This window comes from Leucoraja erinacea, chromosome 8 (assembly GCF_028641065.1).
Source record: "Leucoraja erinacea ecotype New England chromosome 8, Leri_hhj_1, whole genome shotgun sequence".
Taxonomy (NCBI): domain Eukaryota; kingdom Metazoa; phylum Chordata; class Chondrichthyes; order Rajiformes; family Rajidae; genus Leucoraja; species Leucoraja erinaceus.
Window position 1 is genome coordinate 71,307,651 of NC_073384.1, and position 22,359 is coordinate 71,330,009.

At 44.5% G+C, this 22,359-nt stretch overlaps 1 protein-coding gene across 2 annotated transcripts in view; it reads left to right on the plus strand.

The window, feature by feature from the left end:
• fndc1 (fibronectin type III domain containing 1) overlaps positions 1–18,735 on the plus strand; it is a 202,318-nt gene extending 183,583 nt beyond the window's left edge. For both annotated transcript variants that reach the window (XM_055639966.1, XM_055639967.1), the window contains exons 20-22: positions 1,573–1,734; positions 15,820–15,942; positions 17,951–18,735. In XM_055639966.1, the coding sequence (XP_055495941.1) occupies positions 1,573–1,734; positions 15,820–15,942; positions 17,951–18,081 (416 nt within the window). In that variant the 3' untranslated portion in view covers positions 18,082–18,735. The remainder of the gene's footprint in view (positions 1–1,572; positions 1,735–15,819; positions 15,943–17,950) is intronic.
• The last annotated feature ends 3,624 nt before the right edge of the window (positions 18,736–22,359 follow it).

The following is a 22,359-nucleotide window of genomic DNA, read 5'->3' on the forward strand; positions in this document are numbered from 1 at the left end:
AACATGTTCCCGATGTTGGGGGAGTCCAGAACCAGGGGCCACAGTTTAAGAATAAGGGGTAGACCATTTAGAACTGAGATGAGGCAAACCTTTTTCACACAGAGGGTTGTAAATTTGTGGAATTCTCTGCCACAAAAGGCAGTGGAGGCCGTTTTACGGGATGCATTCAAAAGAGAGTTAGATAGAGCTCTTAGGGCTAACGGAATCAATGGATATGGGGAGAAGGCAGGAACGGGGTACTGATTGTGGATGATCAATCATGATCACAATGGCTTGAAGGGCCGAATGGCCTCCTCCTGCACCTGGTATCTATGCATCGCCCACTTTGGCTCTGTATTGGAATAAGCATTCACTTTAAACAATGCTGTTGCTCTGCATGGTCACTGATTACTTGTAGAACTCATTTTATCAGAGAAAGCACAAAATGCTGGCGAGACTTAGTGGCTTAGGCAGCAACTCTGGAGAACATGGATAGGTGAGATTGTGGGTTGGGACCTTCTTCAGTCTAATTGTGGGAGAGAGGAAAAGCTGGGGGCAGGAAATGCCTGGCGAGTGATAGCTGATGCAATTGAGTGTAAGGCGGTGGTGGGGGCGGGGAACGTATTTGAGGAATTCCCTGCCACAGAGGGCAGTGGAGGTCAAATCACTGGATAGAATTAAGAGAGAGTTAGTTAGAGTGGAAGCAAGGGATATGGGGAGAAGGCAGGCACGGGTTATTGATGGGGGACGATCAGCCATGATCACAATGAATGGCGGTGCTGGCTCGAAGGGCCGAATGGCCTCCTCCTGCACCTATTTTCTATGTTTCTATGTTAACGTGAGGGCGATTTGATTGGCAAAGGCTTGAACTGAAAGTGAAGAATTCAATCTCTTAATCACCTTACAAGCCGATGGCAAGAACATTGAATTCCCCCCCATTTCATTTGCCTCTCTCACACGTTTTGTCTTTTTAACTCCGGCCTTTGGCAGATGGTTGGGCAATGAAAAGCCTGTCTTCACCTATTCGTTGACTAGCCTTGTCCCACCCCCACCTTTTGTTCAGCTTCCTCTCCCACTACCACAATCAATCTAAAGATGGGTCCTGACCCAAACGTCACTTATCCATGTTCCCCAGAGTTACTGTCTGACCCACCCAGTTACTCCAGCACTTTGTGTTGGGTTTTTTTTGCTAAAGCAGCCTCTGCAGTTCCACTTCCCGCCGTTTTATCATTGGGCCTTTGGAAAGCAGTTTTCAGTTTCCTGACATAAATCCTCGCTTTTCCCAAATATCACGAAACGCTATCAACGAGCTGTAGACAAACAGATGTCAAACAGATAGTCTGGAAGGGTGACTCATTTGGTGACTTGCTGTGTGCAACAGCGGCCAACGCTATCTGCTGCAAGTTGAAATGTTTTCCAAGATGTCACAGCTATTAATGAAATTGCCTCATTATTGCAGTCGGGTTCATAAAAGGAGAGGAATATCATGTGGATGAGCAGATGCTAAATAGATACATATTGAGAGCTGGGTATGTATATTGTATTGAAAGCGGCAATCTCAAGAACGTTGCACACTGTGTTTATCCTCTGCAGGAGGTGAGCCGATTTGGATTCCCTTTACATTCAAATATGAACCGTCTTCCAGCGAATGCGAGGGAAAGCAGTATGTGAAGCGAACCTGGTATCGCAAGTTTGTTGGTGTGGTACTTTGCAACTCACTTCGATACAAGATCTTCCTATCTGAAGGACTGAAAGGTAAGCAACCAGCGGAACAAATAAACTCTGTTATATCCCTTGCACAATTACTGCATTCTCAAGACAAATACATGAATGCACAGGAATCCAGATGTGTCTTCATATACACAAGGATGCATACATGCTAAGATACATGAACAGTTCTAGATATGTGCATAGGAATGTTTATATCGAAATGTAGCTCGCTAGTGTGATTACATTGCCACCTGCATATATGGTAGTATATATGGATTAGGTATCATCGTGTGCGGCCGAGGCATCAAAGGACCAAAAGCCGAAGCAAAGAAGTGGAAGCCAAATAACAGAATGGAAACAAAGCAGAAAAGCCAAATAACTGAAAGGCCGGGACGCCTAAAAGCCAACTGACCGAAAGGGCGCAATGTCGAAAAGCCAACTCACCGAACGGACGCAACGTCGAAAAGCCAAATAACGGACATGACGTCGCCGGGGGGCGGGACTTGTCAGCGATTGGTCCAGTCCTGTGCGTCCATCACATCAGTGGCCGGGGGAGACGGGGTGGGGGTCATCATTTTCCCACACAAGACCGACCGGGGCTGGAGGGTGACTGGTCACTCTGATCCCGAGCACCAAGGTGTAAGCGGCCGAAGGAACGCATCCCTCGGGACAGCCCCCACTCTCCCCCCCCCGGGGTCAGCGCTGTCTGGCCGCGGCCGCCCTCCGCCTCGTCTTCCCTGTGTGGCCGCACTATGACGGGTTGTGGGTCGGCAGCTCACACACTCACACACACACACACTCACACTTACACTCACACTCACACTCACACTCACACACACACACACACACACACACACACACACACACACACACACACACACACACACACACACACACACACACACACACACACACACACACACACACACACACACACACACACACACACACACACACACACACGGAGCGGGGTTGTGGAGTCATGAAATTGTGGAGAAATAAAATCATGGGAGACCCCTTCCACCCCTACAACGGACTGTTCCAGCTGCTACGGTCAGGCAAACGCCTCCGTTGCCATGTGGTGAGAGGTTGAGAAGGAGTTTCTTCCCAGAGGCAATTCGGACTGTAAATGCCTATCTCACCAGGGACTAACTCTACTGAACGTTTTTCCTCCCATTATTTATTATGTAAAAGAATATGTGTGTTATGATTGTGTTTAATAATTAAGTTTGCTGATGACACTGTGGTGGTGGGCCTGATCTCAGACAACGACGAGAAGGCCTACCGGGAGGAGGTGGCTGATCTAGCACTCTGGTGTCAGGACAACAGCCTCCTCTTGAACATCAAAAAAATGAAGGAGCTGATCATGGAATTTAGGAGGGCACATCATCTGAGGACGTACACTCCATTGAGGATAAATGGGGATCCTGTGGATAGGGTGAACTGTTTTAAATATCTGGGAGTCCACATCTCCGAGGATATGACATGGGCATCACACGCCTCAGCACTCGTGAGTAAGGCAAGGCAGCGCCTTTACCACCTCAGGCAATTGAGGAAATTCAGAGTGTCTCCGAGGATCCTACAGTGCTTCTACGCAGCGGCGGTGGAAAACATCTTGTCCAAGAACATTACCATCTGGTTTGGGAATTGCTCTGCCAAGGACAAGAAGGCTCTGCAGAGAGTAGTGCGTTCGGCCGAACGCACTATGGGAACTTCACTCGCCCCCCTGCAGGAACTATACAACAGGAGGTGCAACTCCAGAGCAAATAAAATCATGGGAGACCCCTTCCACCCCTGCAACGGACTGTTCCAGCTGCTACGGTCAGGCAAACGCCTCCGTTGCCATGCGGTGAGAACGGAGAGGTTGAGAAGGAGTTTTTTCCCAGAGGCAATTCGGACTGTAAACGCCTATCTCACCAGGGACTAACTCTACTGAACGTTTTTCCTTCCATTATTTATTATGTAAAAGAATATGTGTGTTATGATTGTGTTTATAATTTGTTTGGTTGTTTTGTTGTTTGTCTTTTGCACAAAAGTCCGCGAGCATTGCCACTTTCATTTCACTGCACATCTCGTATGTGTATGTGACAAATAAACTTGACTTGACTTGACTTGACTTGACACACACACAGGGCTGGGTGGAGCGGGGTTGGGGACAGTCTGGTCCCTCCGCCAACCCAGAGTCACTGACCGCGATGCACTGCCACCAGACCCCGCCCCCACACCAGGGTTATTCCCCCCTCCCTGACCCCCAGACCCCGACCCACACACTGGGTGATTCACTGCAACTTTCCCCCTTCCCCGACACAAAGGCAGCAATAACATACTTGCCACATGTTTAATCTATCTCCCGAATATGCTGGCTTTAACCGAAGATGGACAAAAAAGCTGGAGTAACTCAGCGGAACAGGCAACATCCCCGGAGAGAAGGAATGGGTGACGTTTCAGGTCGAGACCCTTCTTCTAGTGATCCTAGTGGGTCGCCAGGAGGTCAAAGGTTCTCCTAGGTTGTAGCTGGTGCTGACCGGTGAATTTCATTGGTTCATTGGGGAAAAAAAACGTAAGCAGTAGTTTCCAGAACCAAGGATAACCGACCGGTAATGTTAAATGTCCGCCAAGTTTCACAGCCGTGTATCTCTGGCTTCTTAAAAGTTGGCTCCACTCCTTCTCCTCCACTCCCCCATTCCCCCCCCCCCCCCTTTTAAAGGACTTAAGTGACCCTTTCCGTACACTGTGCTTTAGCCGTCTTAATTACAGCGTCAACCTTCCTGTTCATTGCAGTGTGTGTCTGTATCACATTGGCTTTGCACCGTGTGAATTTCACTCAGATAGCGCTCCCCCCCACTTGCCCTGTCCCCCGCCTGCATAATGGGCTGTGCGGGGGACAGGGCAATGTGCGTGTGTGTGTTCCACTCTGACGGTCACCGTTCCAGTTGCCGGATTTTCAGGCGACTGAAAAATCACATGTGGGACAGGGGCATTATGGGCCTGTCCCACACTGCGAGTTTACCCAAGAGCTCCCCCGAGTTTAAAAAAAATCAAACTCTTGGCAAGTACGTAGAATGTACTTAGCGGGCATGTCGGAGCTCGTGGATGTCTCGTAGCGGCTCGTAATGCTAACGGCAGGTACTCAGGAAACGCGGAAACTCGTGAAGTTTTTTCAACAGTGTGAAAAATTTCCAAGAGTAAAAAAATACTCATGATGAAGTACCACGAGTTTGATAACTCGGGAGAGCTCTTGGGTGAACTCGCATCGTGGGACAGGCCCTTTAGCCTCAGCTTTTTGAAGGAATTGAATTTTTAGAAAATTGGGAAGGGTGTGTGACTGATGTAACGGTGGGCGAGCGTTTCGGGATCAGGATATCCATTAGCTGTAATATACTTGTGGATAAGGACAGGGCGGGTTCACTAATTAAATTGGGGCAAGGTTAACTTTGATGCCATTAGACAGGAACTTGCTAAAGTTAATTGGAGTAGGGTGTTTGCGGGCAAAGAGATGTCTGAATTGGGATTGCTTTTAAAAGAGTGCTCTTGAGAGTTCAAGGAATGCATGTTCCCAATTGAGGGAAGGGCAAGACAGCTGGGTGTATGGAACCCTGAATGAAAAAAGAAATTGAGGCTCTGGTCAGGAAAATGACAGAGGCATGGGCTTGATTTAGGCAGCTGGAATCAAGTGAATCCCTAGAGTAGAGCATAGTTAAGAAATAAATGGGGAGGGCCAAAATTGGGCAGCACATAGCTCTGGCAGATAAAATTAATGAGAATCCAAAAGATTAAAAAAAGGTATCTGGATTGAGCTGCTGGAGGAGGTAGTTGTGGCAGGTGCTAGAACAGCATTTGAAAGACACTTGTATAGGGACATGGATAGGCTTCGATGGGTCATCTTGGTCGCGAGTTGGACCTCCTTCTGTGCTGTATGACTTTATGAATAGACATTGAAAAGATGTTTCCACTGACCTGAAATTAGGACCATAAATACGGGGAAGATTAAATTAATTAGCTATTTCTTCTCAAGCCAAGGAATGGTAAGAGTAAAAGAAATTTAGGACAAGGGAAGTAGCAGTTATGACTAAGGTGTCTACCTATCCTAAAATGGCAATTCAGATTCAAGCCCTATTTCCAGAACTATTCAGTGGGTTCATAGTTTGCAGCACAAGAAATGCTCATCGACGTTTATCAACATCACGAGGGACTGTATCTCCTATGTTTACATGTATCTATGTATCTATGTTTCTATATCCCTTGACTCCGCTATTTTTATGAGCTCCATCTAATTTTCTCTTGAAAGAATCCAGAGATTTGGCCTCCACCGTCTTCTGAGGCAGAGAATTCCACAGATTCACAACTCTCTGGGTGAAAATGTTTTTCTTTATCTCCGTACTAAATGACCTACCCCTTATTCTTAAACTGTGGCCCCTGGTTCTGGACTTCCCCCAACATCGGGAACATGTTTCCTGCCTCTAGCGTGTCCAATCCCTTAATAATCTTATATGTTTCAAGATTAGGTCTGGACACGAAACATCGCCTATTTCTTTTCTCCAGATTTGTTCCCTGACCTACTGCGTTACTCCAGCCTTTCAAATAGCTGGCTCCAGGCCCCTAACTCCTTTGTGTACATTATTTTCTCTAAAGTCCCTTTTAAACCCTTCTCTAATTAAATTTATGTCATCAAATTATTGAACTTCTGGTTACAGATGGCGACCCCTTAATTTTCACCCATGATAGGCTTCTTAGAATTTCATTTATCCAAATTCACTCTATTCTCAGACTCCACTATCATAGAGTCATATAGCATGGAAACAGGCCCTTTGCGCTGTGTAAACAGAGATGCCCCATCTAAGCTAGTTCCATTTGCCAGCATTTGACCCTTATCCCTGTAAACATTCCTATCCAGGTACCTGCCCAAGTGTCTTTTAAATGTTGTTACAGCACCTGTCTCAACTGCCTCCTCTGGAAGCTCATTCCATATACCCACCACCCTCTGAGTGAAAATGTTGACCCTTTTAAATCTATCCCTTTTCACCTTAAACCTATGTCCTGTAATCCTGGGAAAAAGACTATCAATTCCCCTCGTAATTTTATACATTGCAAATGTTAGGCTCAATGGTCTATAGTTCCTGGGCTTTTTCTTGCTATCCTTGCAAGATTAGCCACGTTACAGTCATCCAGCACCTCACCCATGTCTAATGATGGTCCATGGATCTAACACATGACTTTGTCAGTTTACGTAATTGACGAGGATGTGACCAGGACTAGAGGGTGTGAGCTATAGGGAGAGGTTGAGCAGGCTGGGTCTCTATTCCATGGAGCGTAGGAGGATGAGGGAGGGTCTTATAGATGTGTACAAAATCATGAGAGGAATAGATCGGGTAGCTGCACAGTCTTTTACCCAGAATACGGGAATCGAGGACCAGGGGACATTGGTTCAAGGTGAAGGGGAAAAGGGGAATCCGACGGGTAATTTTTTCACACAGAGGGTGGTGGGTGTATGGGACAAGCTGCCAGAGGAGGTAGTTGAGGCTGGGACTATCCCAGTGTATAAGAAACAGTTGGACAAGTACATGGATAGAACAGGTTTGGAGGGTTATGGACCAAGCGCAGGCCAGTGGGACTAGGGTAGCTGAGACATTGGTGGCCAGTATGGGTGAGTTGGGCCGAAGGGCCGGTTTCCACACTGTATCACTATTACTCCATGACATCCCATAGCATCCTCGGATATATCTGATCAGGTCTGGGAAATGTATCTAGCTTTTCTACCCGCGAGGATGTGCAGTACCACCTCAACCACAATACGGACTGTCTTCAAGACATCTCCATTAACTGTCACAAGTTCTGTTGTCATGTTTTCTCCACAGTAAAATCAGGAAATATTAATTGAGGACCTTGCCTATCTCCTGCAGCTTCAACATTGATTCTGAGGGGCCTTATTCACTCTCACTTTATCCTGTTTCCTTTAAGGGCCTGTCCCACTTACGCAACTTTTTCGGCGAATGCCGGCACCCGTCATAGGTCGTTGCAGGTCGCTGACAATTTTCAACATGTTGAAAATCCAGCGGCGACCAGAACAAGGTACGACTCTTTGGGCGACTACTCACGACCATACAGGCTTCACCCCGCGACATGATCGCCAGGGTGTCGCATGTGTGGTCGTGAGTCGTCTCCTCAGTCGCCCAAAGAGTCGTAGAGTCTTTCTGGTCGCCGCTGGATTTTCAACGTTGAAAATTTTCGATGACGACGTGCGTGCCGGCAGTCACCGGAAAAGTTGCGTAAGTGGGACAGGCCCATTACTGTATTGATAAAATCTCCTTGGATTGCCCTTAATTTTATCTGCCAGAGCTATCTCCTTCCCCCTTTTTTGCTCCCCTGATTTCCTTCGTAAATATGCTTCTCAGTCCACTAAACCCCTCTAGGGATACATTTGATCCCAGCTGCCTATGCCAGTGCCTCCCTTTTCTTGACCAGAGTCTCAATTTCTCTTGTCAGCCCTTAATCCCAGCTGCCTGGCCTTTCACTCTATCAGGAACATGCATATCTTGAACTCCAACCAGCACACTATTGAACTCATCCAAGTTTCCGGACACCCCTTGGCCTGCAAGTATCCCACTCCAATTAACTTTAGCAAATTCTTGTCTAATAACATCAAAGTTGGCCTTGTCCCAATTCAGAACTTTAACTATGCATGAAGTAACTGCAGATGCTGGTTTAAACCAAAGGTAGATACAAAATGCTGGAGTAACTCAGCGGGACAGGCCGCAAGTGTGGAGAGAAGGAATGGGTGACATTTCGGGTTGAGACCCGAAACGTCACCCATTTCTTCTCTCCAGAGATGCAGCCTGTCCCGCTGAGTCACTCCAGCATTTTGCGCCTATCTTGGGGCGGCACTGTGGCGCAGCGGTAGAGTCGCTGCCTTACAGCGAACGGAGCGCCGGAGACGCGGGTTTGATCCCGACTACGGGTGCTGTCTGTAGGGAGTTTGTACGTTCTCCCCGTGACCTGCGTGGGTTTTCTCCGAGATCTTCGGTTTCCTCCCACACTCCAAAGGCGTACAGGTATGTAGGTTAATTGGCTTGGTAAATGTAAAAATTGTCCCTAGTGGACGTAGGATAGTGTAGGATAGTGTTAATGTGCGGGGATCGCTGGTTGGTTGGACATGGTGGACCCAGTTTATCTCTAAACTAAACTAAAAACTAAACTTTAACTTGTGGGCTTGCCCTGTTCTTGTGCATAATTATTTTTAAAGCTAATGTGGTGGTTGTACTCGCCCACAGATACTTCAGTCATCTGCCTAATCATGGCGGTCGTCTCCAATTTCCTGAGAGTAGGTCAGATGTTACCTTCCCCCTTGTGGTGTCCTCCACATATTGCCTCAAGAAACTTTCCTGAACACATTTGACAAATTTCTCCTCATCTAAGCTCTTGGCGTGTATTGTGATGTTTTTAATTATTCCTTTGCCAGATGATAGAGTCCACAGCTGCACAGGGAGTGTAAAATGAAATGAAAAGTATGAAACTGAGAGTTATGTGAAAAAAAGAGTTTAGTTTAGAGGTACAGCATGGAAACAGACCTTTCAGCCCACCGAGTCAGCGCCAACCTGCGATCGCCCGTACACTAGTTCTATCCCACACACTGGGACAATTTACAGAAGCCAATTAACTTACAAGCCTGCGTGTCGTAAGGAATAGGAGTAGAATTAGGCCATTCGGCCCAACAAGTCTACTCCGCCATTCAATCATGGCTGATCTATCACCCCTTTCTCCTGCTTTCTCCACACAACCTCTGACATGTCTTTGGAGTGTGGGAGGAAACCGGAGCATCCGGCGAAAACCCATGTGGGAGAACATGCAAACTTCGCACAGACAGCAAGCATAGTCCGAATTGAACTTGGATCTCTGGTGCTGTAAAACCCCCTTTTCACGGTGCGACTTGACGCAAGAGGTAACCAGAGTTTGACATCGTGGGAACCTCGTGCGGTAACAATACGGCATTCGTGGACCACCGTGGCGCTAACGGCAGTTAATCGTGTACCTTGGGTACTCGGGAGAAAATTCAAACATGTTTGAATTTGTCCAAGAGTGTCTTGTGCACTTGTGGTTGAGCATTGCAACATTTTATGAACGAAGTGTCCCGTGCGATATCCGTAGTAACTCTTGCGGTCACCGTGGGAACTCCTGCCAACGGTGAACCCGGAAGTTGGATAGAGTGAATCCAGCCAGTTTGCTATTTACATACAAATCTAATAAAACTAGCTAAGCATTTCATTAATGTCAGTGTGTCTCTTTTTGTCTGAAAGATGGGGGTATCTTCATTTACTGGCGGTGGGTGTCTGTCACTGAAACAGGCAGGTAAGATTTCGCATCCACCTTGTGTGTGCGTCTCTCTCTCTCTCTCTCTCTCTCCCTCCCTCTCACACAGGCGTGAAAGGATGAACTCCGCGGGCCAGGCAGCATCTACAGAGAGAAATGGACAGACGAGAGAGAGAGAGAGAGGGCGAGGCAGTCCAGGTCAGTCCTTTGAAGATAGACACCAGTTGCTTGGAGCAACTCAGCGGGACGGGCCGCATCTCTGGAGAGAAGGAACGTAAAATGCCTGGCCCGCGGAGTTCCTCCATTCATGCCTGTGTGAGAGTGAGGGAGGGAGAGTGTGAAGAAGGCTCTCGACCCGAAACGCCACCCGTTCCTTCTCTCCAGAGATGCTGCCTGTCCCGCTGAGTTGCTCCAAGCAACTGGTGTCTATCTTCAAAGGGCTGACCAGGACTGCCTCTCTCTCTCTCTCTCTCTCTCCCTCCCTCCCTCTCACACAGGCGTGAATGGATGAACTCCGCGGGCCAGGCAGCATCTACAGAGAGAAATGCTGGAGAAACTCAGCGGGTGCAGCAACATCTATGGAACGAAGGAAATAGACAACGTTTCGGCACCGCTGCACCCGCTGAGTTTCTCCAGCATTCGCGTGTGTGGGTGGGAGTTGGGGTGAGGGGGGGGGAGAGAGACATAAGGCAGCCTGAAGAATGGGTCGTCTGTCCATTTCTCTCTGTAGATGCTGCCTGGCCCGCGGAGTTCATCCATTCATGCCTGTGTGAGAGAGAGAGGGAGGGGGGGAGTGAGAGAGAGAGAGAGAGAGAGAGAGAGGCAGACCTGGTCAGTCCTTTGAAGATAGACACCAGTTGCTTGGAGCAACTCAGCGGGACAGGCAGCATCTCTGGAGAGAAGGAACGGGTGGCGTTTCGGGCTGAAAGTTTCTTCAGACTGAAAGTTTCACCCCTCAGTAGATCATAAAATAACACAATAATCACGGTCAATGTGAGACACAGTGTTTATTCATATTTGACAAAATAAAAAGACGACTTCTTGCACATATTGAGAGAAGGTGCATCACACCAAACAACATTTGTCTAAAAAAACAGATTATTCTTCAGCTCATTAAAGAGCTCGGGTGAAAAAAACGAATAGAGTGTGTGACAACAAAGTAACATCATTTGTGCCACGTGATTAACTACACTACAGTCCACGATGTTCATTCGGGAAAGATAGGGAGACGGACAAGTCACTCGCACAAATGACAGAATTGCCGAGTACCGTGGGAACTCTTTACTCTACCCCCGTTATATCGTGTGATATCGTGCTAGACCACGACCACTCCACTCTGGCTACATCTTGCGTCAAGTCGCCCCGTGTAAACTACCCATAAGGCAGCAACTCAGTGATGTGCCACTATGCCACCTTGTCCAGTCTTTTGATAGCTGAGATCCATGTCTGACTTTAGCAATATTCATCATGATTGACAAGCACTTAATTATTATTTCCCAAAATCAGAGTTTGAGATGCAAGTTGGATGGTTGACAAAAGATTTTGTTGTGTCCAAACATATGGAATTAACAAACAGACTAAGGCATGATAGCCTCAGCAAATACTTCTTCCAAATAACCCATTCATATAATCTCCCGGGAGAGGCAGTAAATCGAAGGAAGGTAGCTGAGGAAAGTATGGGTGAAATTTCTCTTTGGTGACTGACTTGATCTTATCTGGTCCCGGAGATAACATGATCAAATGTCACCTATCATGACAACACCTATATGAAAGACACAAAATGCTGGAGTAACTCAGCGGGACAGGCAGAATCTCTGGAGAGAAGGAATCTTTAAGTCGAAAGTTGTATTTTATTTCAAAGTGGGAATTTGAAGGTAGGGACAGAGATGCTACACAGAGATTTTGATAGGAAGGAAATGTTACAGCAGCTGAGTAAAAGATTGGTCAAATGGTAGGTTCAATGAAGATCGGGTGAGGGGGATTGGGGGTGGGGGAAAAGTATCTATAACTTGGGACTTGCCTAAATGAGTACTGAGATGGATTATCATTCTACACCAAATTTCTTAGACAATAATACCTTACATGCAATTATCACAACATTATGCTGGATGTGGATCAACGGACTATGTATGGTACATGCTTGTAAATTAGTGAAACAAATGTTCTTCTTTAAGTACTGTTGTTTCTGGGATGGGGTGACTGATTACAAATAACCTACATTCTATATTTTGTCATAATGTGGCTGAAACAGTGGCATATTTTGTGATATTTATTGAGATAGAAAGATACAACTGAGTTTGGGCAAAATATTACCTTGCAACATTCTGTATGTCTGATAGATATTGTGAAATGGAACTGAGAAATTATGGCAGGATTACATAAAACTACAATTCAAAGGTAATGAATATACTGAGTATTCTTATTTCAATCATGAACATACAATAGTGATATAGGACACCAGATCCCACTTTGGTAAACTCACGAGCTACTACGGTAAACTCACGAGCTACTACGGTAAACTCACGAGCTACTACGGTATGACTACGTGTTAAAAAGTATCAAATTTTTACACCCCGAGTATATTTTACTCGTGGACATTTTTCAACATGTTGAAAAATCTTCACGAGTTACCACGTTTCCCGAGTACCTGTCGTTAGCGCTAAGAGATGTCCTGAGCTCTGATGTACCCGCTACATTCATTCTTCGTGCTTACCACGAGTTTTGATTTTTCTTTTTAACTCTGGAGAGCTCTTGGGTGAACTCGCACGGTGGGACAGGGTTTTTAAGGGACTGTCCCACTTGGGTGTCATTTGCGCATCATTTACGCGTCACGAAACGCACGACGTGACGCGCATGTGATTCTGCACAGCTTGCATTACGCGCGCATGGTGCGTGGTGACGTAGGCAGTGACGTGCGGTTGCGCGCGGCGCCCCATGATTTTGGGATTCACAAAATCGTTGCGCGCCACCTGCATGACGGGCAAATGAATCCCAAGTGGGGCAGGCCCTTTACTGTAAATGGGTTTATAGTGGTCCTTTATATCTTTACTGATATATCTCTGTTCTATATTAAACTAATGGGACTGGATAAATAGTTAACAATCTTTAACTGGAAAATTTTCCTTTAACTCTCCCTGGACCTTTTCCAAATCCATGAGATCATTCACCATTTAGACGAGTACACAATACTCTGAACATTTTTTCCAAGGGTGGAGATGTCAAAGACTGGAGAGCATAGTTTCAAGGTGAGAGAGGCAATGTTTCAAGGAGATGTGCGGGGGCACATCACACAGGGTTGAGGTGGGTGCCTGGAACAAGCTGCTCGGGTGGGTGGTAGAGGCAGATAAAATGGTGGCATTTAAAAAGCTTTTAACATAGCCACATAGATATGCAGGGAATGGAAGTGTATGTATCATGTGTGGGCAGGCGAGATTAATTAATCTTGGCATCATGTTCGACACAGATATCATACGATTTATAAGTGATAGGAATAGAGTTAGGCCATTCGGCCCATCAAGTTTACTGCGCTATTCAATCATGGCTGATCTATCTCTCCCTCTTATCCCCATTCTCCTGCCTGCTCCCCGTAACCTCTGACACCCGCACTAATCAAGAATTTATCTATCTCTGCCTTAAAAATATCCACTGACTTGGCCTCCACAGCCTTCTGTGGCAAATAATTCCACAGATTCACCACCCTCTGACTAAAGACATTTCTCCTCATCTCCTTCCTAAAAGAAGCCTTAATTCTGAGACTATGACCTCTAGTCCTAGACTCTCCCACTAGTGGAAACATCCTCTCCACATCCACTCTATCCAAGCCTTTCGCTATTCTGTATGTTTCAATGAGGTCCCCCCTCAAATATGCTTATTCTGCTTTGGCCCAAGCCAAAGAGTGACATAATATTTATGTGAAAGAAATACTATTTGCTATTATCTAGCCATCTGTGTCCTTCTGGTATAATTATAGTCCTCTACAACTTCTACAATCTTGGCAATATCTTTAAACTTGCTTTGGATACTCTGTAGGTGGACAATAATGCTGGAGAAACTCAGCGGGTGAGTCAGCATCTATGGAGCGAAGGAATAGGCAAGGCTTCGGGTTGAGACCCTTCTTCAGACTGCACTCTGTACATTTCTCTCCAGTAACAGAGACTGTGAACAGTGGTAGGCTTAAAAACTATCCTTGAATGACATGCTTCCATGAATAACATGTCTTTGAGGTAAAGTAGATCCATTCTATGGTTTGGAGCCCATTCGTAGAATTGTACAAAAAAGCTTGGTGATGATAAATATCTTTCCTTCTTCGAACATGTGGAACCTTAATGTTGAGTTGATTTTCACAAGGTCTTTTAGGCTTACCTTGGTAGTGTTGAGGCATAGTCAGGAAGACCACAAATACGGCTGCATGTTGTTTTAATATTTGAATTGAGCTGTGAATTGAATATGTGGAAAGGTAGGAACATATTTTGGCCGCAAACAATGTTGCAGAAGGGAGGAAATCAATCTTGTTGTAAATGTTTTAAATGGTAAGAGTTGATGAAATTGTTGCTGGCTGCAGCCAAACCAAGACACGTGTGTTTGAAGAGTTGTTTTTACTTTGAACAGTGTGAGTGCCCCATCCCCATATCCCATGCTTCAATGAAGTTGTACATTCCTGTGTAAATAATGCTGGTCAGTTGCAAGACTAAACAGATGTGCTTGCATCGCCACAATGATCTCCACTTCTGTGATTCTATAAGTATAAAAATACATAATAAAAAAAGGAAATATAGCAGTAACGTCTTCACTGGAAGGATTAACATATAACTAGCACATATGTGCAAGAAAGAACTGCAGATGCTGGTTTAAATCGAAGGTAGACACAAAATGCTGGAGTAACTCAGCGGGACAGTCTGAAACGAGGGTCTCGACCCGAAACGTCACCCATTCTCTCCCGAGATGATGCCTGTCCTGCTGAGTAACTCAAGCTGGAAAAAAATATCTTAAGGCATTTCAAGAAGAAACCAGAAAGTTCATGTCAAGGGGTTGGACAGGCGAGATGCAGGAAGATTGTTTCTGATGTTGGGGAAGTCCAGGACAAGGGGTCACAGTTTAAGGATAATGGGGAAATCCTTTAGGACCGAGATGAGAAAAACATTTTTCACACAGAGAGTGGTGAATCTCTGGAACTTTCTGCCGCAGAAGGTAGTTGAGGCCAGTTAATTGGCTATATTTAAGAGGGTTAGATGTGGCCCTTGTGGCTTAAGGGATCAGGGGGGTATGGAGAGAAGGCAGGTACAGGATACTGAGTTGGATGATCAGCCATGATCATATTGAATGGCGGTGCAGGCTCGAAGGGCTGAATGGCCTACCCCTGCATCTATTTTCTATGTTTCTATGTCAGGGAATAGGATTTCACTTTGGTAAAATGTACCAAATACGTTCAAAGATAGATGGATTGAAAGTTTATCCCTTGCTTAAGATTTACAATAATAATGTTTTTGACAAATGGATGGAGATCTAAACTGGCCAATGTTTAAAGTTAAAGCTTAGCTGCTTCTCAGGTAATTTCATGAACCAAAAACCACACTCCATTGACTTGAGCTCATGATTGAGATCAAGAGTTAGAACACTTCCTCCACCAGAGGAACTTTCAACCTGTTATTTTAATTGTCAACTCATGGTTATTCTAAATTGTTATCAATCCTCAGAGTGAACAAGATTGGATTATGAATATTCTGTCTTAGTTTGACAGTCCCAGGCTCACAGACCAGTGATTATCACTGCATTAACAGTGTGTAACATTAACTGTCACAATTATCTTCAATTCTCTCTCTTTTCCAGATACATTTTACAGCATTGGTGATGCTTGGGGGAAAGGAGAGGACCACTGCCAGTTTGTTGATTCTTTCCTAGAAGGAAGGACAGGAACACATGAATATCCTGCATCCCTGCCTGTCATCCCAGGTAATCAGTCAAATTCTATTGCACAAATTCAAAAGCTGAGGTTAATATCATTGACCTGAATCCTTAGTTTTGGTTTATCTCTGCATTATTGCTGCCTAAGAGTCTCCACCGTTTATATATTTAAGGTGAAATTAGAGTGAGCCCAACCAAACTCATTTCAGTCATGTTTCATCCAGTCATGTACCATCATCATCATCATCGGCGGTCACTCGAAACGAGTATGACTGTCCTCTTATGGAGGACGCCAGTGCGTGACTTTGTTTAACGTGGGGAGACTGGTGCACAGACAGCCAACACACTGTCCTTGACAGATCTGGGTCAGGATCCAGTGGCATGGAGTCCAAGACGACCAGAGACCCTTTTCTGCTGCAGCCTTCATCCGCCTTCCCAGCCGATGTGACGCTCCACTAGAGTCAGCGATCATCCTCTGCCTGTTCCACCGTTGAGGTTTTGGTTGGTTTGCTCTTCGTGAGAGATCTCCCCCTCGACCTTACCGCCATGGGTGACCCTACCAGGAGCATAGGTCCAGGTGGCATTACTCTCAGGATCTCAGGACCACGCAAGCTTCTCCACCACGACAAGGTGACAATCCACGGCGAAGTCATGTGTACACTCACAACTGGGTGGCAACATTTGACTCTAACTCTGTCAACATGTTTGCAGATGTTGTGGGTTGGAGCACGAACGATGACAAGACAAAGAGTACAGGAACAAGATAGAGAACTTAGTAACATGGTGTCAGGACAACAGCCTATCTCTCAATGTCAGCCAAACGAAGGAGGTAGTTATTGGCTTTGGGGAAACATGGTGGAGTACATGCCCAGTCAGCTTCGATGGTGCAAAGTAGAAATGGTTGAGTGCTTCCAAGTTCCTTGGCGTCAATATTACCAACAAACTGTCATGGACCAACCTACTGAAGTGACACACCAATGCCTTGACTCCCTGAGGAAATTCTGCATATCTCCAGTGACTCTTATTAATTTCTACAGATGTACCATAGAAAGCTTAGTGTCGGGTGGCATCACATCTTAGTTTGGGAACAGCTCTGCCCAAGACCGCAAAAAATCGCAACAAGGCGTGGACATACCTCAGTCCATCACACAGACCAGCCTCCCCACCATTGACTCCATCTACACCATTGATGCCTTGGAAAGACAGCCAACATAATCAAAGATATCCCACCATAGTCATTCCCTCTTCAACCCGCTCCGGTCAGGTGGGAGATACAAAAGCTTGAAAACGCCACCCGAGTCAGGAACAGCTTTGTCCTCTCTGTGTAGTTTAGTTCAAAGATACAGTGTAGAAACAGGTCCTTCGGCCAACTGAGTCCACGTCAACAATCGATCACCCATTCACACCAGTGTTACATCATTCCATTTTCTCATCCATTCCATGTACACCAAAAGCAATTTACAGAGACCAATTAACCAACACACCCACGTGCCTTTGGGATGAGATAAGAGCCTGTCCCTCCAGCATGCGATTGCATGCGCCTAGCGCGACCAAACATGGTCGCTTGAGGCGTACGGCCGCGCAGGGCCGGTCCCACTTCCAAGCGCGGAGGGGTATGGAGTTGTGCGGGGCTGGTCCCGACATCGCGCGGGGCTCCGAAAATCCCGCACTGTCCGAAAATTCCGCGCGCCAACATTGAGGACGTACACAGCGTCTTGACGGCGTACGCCAAGCGTGTGGCATTGCGCGATGACGTCACCGCTCGGCATGCCGTTGCTTGTTGACTTCACCGCCCGACGCCATGCGACATCCAAATTCAGTCGGCCTGCCTCCTGCCCAGTTCATTGGTGGGTATGACGTCAATTACGTCACGCGCGAACTTTGCGCGTACTTACCGCAAACTCCGCTTCCGTTTGGTCGCGCTAGATGCATGCAATCGACTGCTGGTGGGACAGGCCCTTTACTCCAGCATTTTGTGTTTATCTTCGGTGTAAACCAGCATCTGCAGCTCCTTTCTACACATTCAGTAAATCAATTTCTGATGTTGATTTTTTAGGTTATCACCGGAGCTATCGCCAACAGCCAGTGACATTTGGCCTGATTGGTGGAGTTGGGAATTATGGTGGAACATCTAATTACTACGTGGGCTGGTACGAATGTGGAGTGCCTATTCCAGGAAAATGGTAACAAGCTGACTTTGTGGAAACTGCTGGTGGAGAAGGTAGCAGCTCGACATGTACGTGAGGCTAATTAACTGAGAGCTGGGAAAGCCCTTTGCAATAGAACATGGAACAATCATCGAATCATCAAGACTTTTCTCTCACAATTACAAACACTTTCTTCAATAATGTACGAGTATTTCAAATATCCTGTTTTATACAGTGCCCTCCATAATGTTTTGGGACAAAGACCCATCATTTATTTATTTGCGTCTGTACGCCACAATTTGAGATTTGTGATAGAAAAAAATCACAGTGCACATTGTCAGATTTTAATTAAGGCCATTTTTGTACATTTTGGTTTCACCATGTAGAATTTACAGCTGTGTTTATACATAGTCCCCCCATTTCAGGACACCATAATGTTTGGGACACAACAATGTAATGTAAATGAAAGTAGTCATGTTTAGTATTTTGTTGTATATCCTTTGCATGCAACGACTGTTTGAAGTCTGTGATTCATGGACATCACCAGTTGCTGGGTGTCTTCTCTGGTGATGCTCTGCCAGGCCTGTATTGCAGCCATCTTCAGCTTATGCTTGTTTTGGGAGCTAGTCCCCTTCAGTTTTCTCTTCAGCACATAAAAGGCATGCTCAATTGGGTTCAGATCGGGTGATTGACTTGGCCACTCAAGTTTTTTAGCTTTGAAAAACTCCTTTGTTGCTTTAGCAGTATATTTGGGATCATTGTCTTGCTGTAGAATTAATTGCCGGACAATGAGCTTTGAGGCATTTGTTTGAACTTGAGCAGATAGGATGTGTCTATACACTTCAGAATTCATTATTCTACTGCCATCAGCAGTTGCATCATCAATGAAGATAAGTGCTCCAGTACCTTCAGCAGCCATACATGCCCAGGCCATAACACCCTCACCACCGTGTTTCACAGATGAGGTGGTATGCTTTGGATCTTGGGCAGTTCTTTCTCTCCTCCATACTTTGCTCTTACCATCACTCTGATATAAGTTAATCTTCGTATCATCTGTCCACAAGACCTTTTGCCAGAACTGTGGTTGCTCTTTTAAGTATTTCTTGGCAAACTGTAACCCGGCCATCCTATTTTTGCAGCTAACCAGTGGTTTGCATCTTGCAGTGTAGCCTCTGTATTTCTGTTCATGAAGTCTTCTGCGGACAGTGGTCATTGACAAATCCACACCTGACTCCTGAAGAGTTTATCTGATCTGTCGGACAGGTGTTTGGGGATTTTTCTTAATTATAGAGAGAATTCTTCTGTCATCAGCTGTGGAGATCTTCCTTGGCCTGCCAGTCCCTTTGTGATTAGTAAGCTCACCAGTGCTCTCTTTCTTCCTAATGATGTTCCAAACAGTTGATTTTGGCAAGCCCAAGGTTTGGCTGATGTCTCCAACAGTTTTATTCTTGTCTCTCAGTCCCATAATGGCTTCTTTGACTTTCATTGGCACAACTTTGGTCCTCATGTTGATAAACAGCAACAAAAGTTTCCAAAGGTGATAGAAAGACTGGAGGAAAGACTAGGTGCTGAGAGCTCTCTTATACCTGCATTAAGGAGGCAATTAAACACACCTGAGCAATTACAAACACCTATGAAGCCATGTGTACTGAACATTATGGTGCCCTGAAATGGGGGGACTATGTATAAATACAGCTGTAATTTCTACATGGTGAAACCAAAATGTATAAAAATGGCCTTTAATAAAATCTGACTATGTGCACTTTAACCAGATGTGATTTTTTTTTTTCTATTACAAATCTCAAATTGTAGTGTAGAGAGGCAAATAAATAAATGATGGATCTTTGTCCCAAACATTATGGAGGGCACTGTATATACATGCTTAACATTATTACACACAATGTTGTTGCTTCCGTTCTCCACCTCAAGGTAAGCAGCAGCTGATAGAGAGAACACATCTGAACTCTGCAGATGTGAAACGAAACAATGTTCCACCTGGATACTGAAGCAGCCTAAGCGAACTGTACTTTAAAGATGATTAGTGTACAACAGGCATTGAATATAAATCTCTGTCCGTGCATTACAGAATTACTTGCAGAATCATATTGCGTTATTACAGTAAAGAAAACATGGTGCTTTATAAAATATCCCCAATTGACAAGCACAATTGTGGATCTTTTGGTTTTCTACACTGTTCCGAACTGTTGTATCTTGAGATTAGGCAGTTTTTTTAAACAATTTTCACGGTTATTTCCCTACTTGGCATTGCTACGTGACTCATGCGCAGCAGTAAGATTTCCAGTGTGAAAATCATCAAACGAGAATTGCAAAGTCCCAGAGGAAAATATTGCATTGCTATTTTTTCCCTGAATGATGGATTGCATGATCTTATGAGCTGTGCATTTTATGGAAAGCCTCCAGTAGACTGTTGCAATGTAAAACTAAATTAAGCATGCACCCAACAGGCAAGGTCCATAACCACGCTGGCCATGAACTGGGCACAGAAGCATTTTAATTTGACATTTCATCACTTCAGTATTTTGAGAACAACATCAGGAATTAAATTTCACTTCTACATCAATATTCCATTCTTCAAAAGGCTGAAGGTAGACACAAAATGCTGGAGTAACTCAGCGGGACAGGCTGCATCTCTGGACGTTTCGGGTCGAGACCCTTCTTCAGACCTGAAACGTCACCCATTCCTTCTCTCCAGAAATGCTGCTTGTCCCGCTGAGTTACTCCAGCATTCTGTGTGGACCTACCTTCGATTTAAACCAGTTCTTTCGCACACTTCAAAATGCTGAATTCCATTTGCAGGCTTTGTACCTTGCAGTAAACTCAATGTTAGTTTCAATGTTTGTTACTCATATCTGTCATTTTTTTATATGAAACAATTGTGCTGGGGAGATGCGACTTAAATTGTAAAGGGAGTTTAGCTTAATTTATTCCTGCAGTTTCTCTGGGACATAGTTGCACGATACTTTAGGAAGCTTAATTTTGTGCAGGCACAATGATATGCCGTTTTAAAACAGCTCAAAATGGCACAGATAGTCAAACTACATCAACTATGGCTCCGTGCATGGTCTATCATTACGCAAAAAATAGCTGTGTAAAAATTGACACTACACACTCCAAACATGTTGTCCCATTCAATTGGAGTATGGTCAACAATTAGGAAAGAATTCTACCATTGACCAACAGAACTTCCCATTTGGGACCAGTTAGTTCAGGGAATTTAGCTTCAGATGTGCCTCTTAAGTGTCTTCCATTCAGTGTTGGTAAGGTTTAATGTGCAAAGTAAACTCCTTTGGAAAAAAAGTATTTTTAAAATATGTATATTTTATAGCTGAAAATCCATTTAGCCAACATTTTTAAATAGGATTCCGAATTTCCGCACACAGGCATTTCTGTTTTTCCAACTTTAGCACTCAGGCGTTAATGATGAAATGTATTCAGTTGGTAATGATTGTGCCAAATTTGTTATATTTTGCACTTGAAACATAAACATGCTTTGAAAAATGATCAAGTCTGCTTCAATTAACTGTTTAGATGATAGGTCAAAGAATAAATGCTTCACCTGCAAACTGCATCGAGAAAAGTAATCTTTGAAAATAAGCCCGGTGCGTGGATACAGTCTATGATGTGTTTAATATCCAGCCCATGTATCATTTTACAAATGTATATTGTCCTTTTTGGCTGTGATGGTTGAATGGATATCATGCAATTTAAAGTTGAATTTGCATCACAACATTTTGGGTGTCAAGTTTGTTTATCATTTAACCGATTAGCATTTAGAGTTCTATATCTAATATAGCAATGTCACAAAATTTTGAGATTTTAAAAATCAAGTCTTTAATTTATCCCATAAGATAAAGCATAAAAAGAAGTTTAATTTGACACCTAATTCACTTACATATCTTCAGTATTAAAAAAGTTATGGTAATTTTCATACTCGGAAATTGGCATCTTGTTCCCTACTTTTTCATTGACTTAACACAAAAGCTGTGCTCGAGAACATTTAAAAGCCGATAAATTTCTTAAAATTTAAGAGAACTGAAATAAATTTTCAGTTATTATAGATTGAAGCATTCTGAAACAAATATGAAACAATCTTACTTAGATGACTTGAAATTAAAGCATATAATTAGTTAGTTACCTAATTGTAGCTAATTACAAAATTCAATTACTAGATCTAAACATCTATCCATTTCTTAAGAATAGATTAACATTTTTAAATAGCCTAAGTGTCCAAATAACATTCACACAAGAATTCAGAATATAACATAATTTTAAAATCTCATTGTCATGGATTTATAGG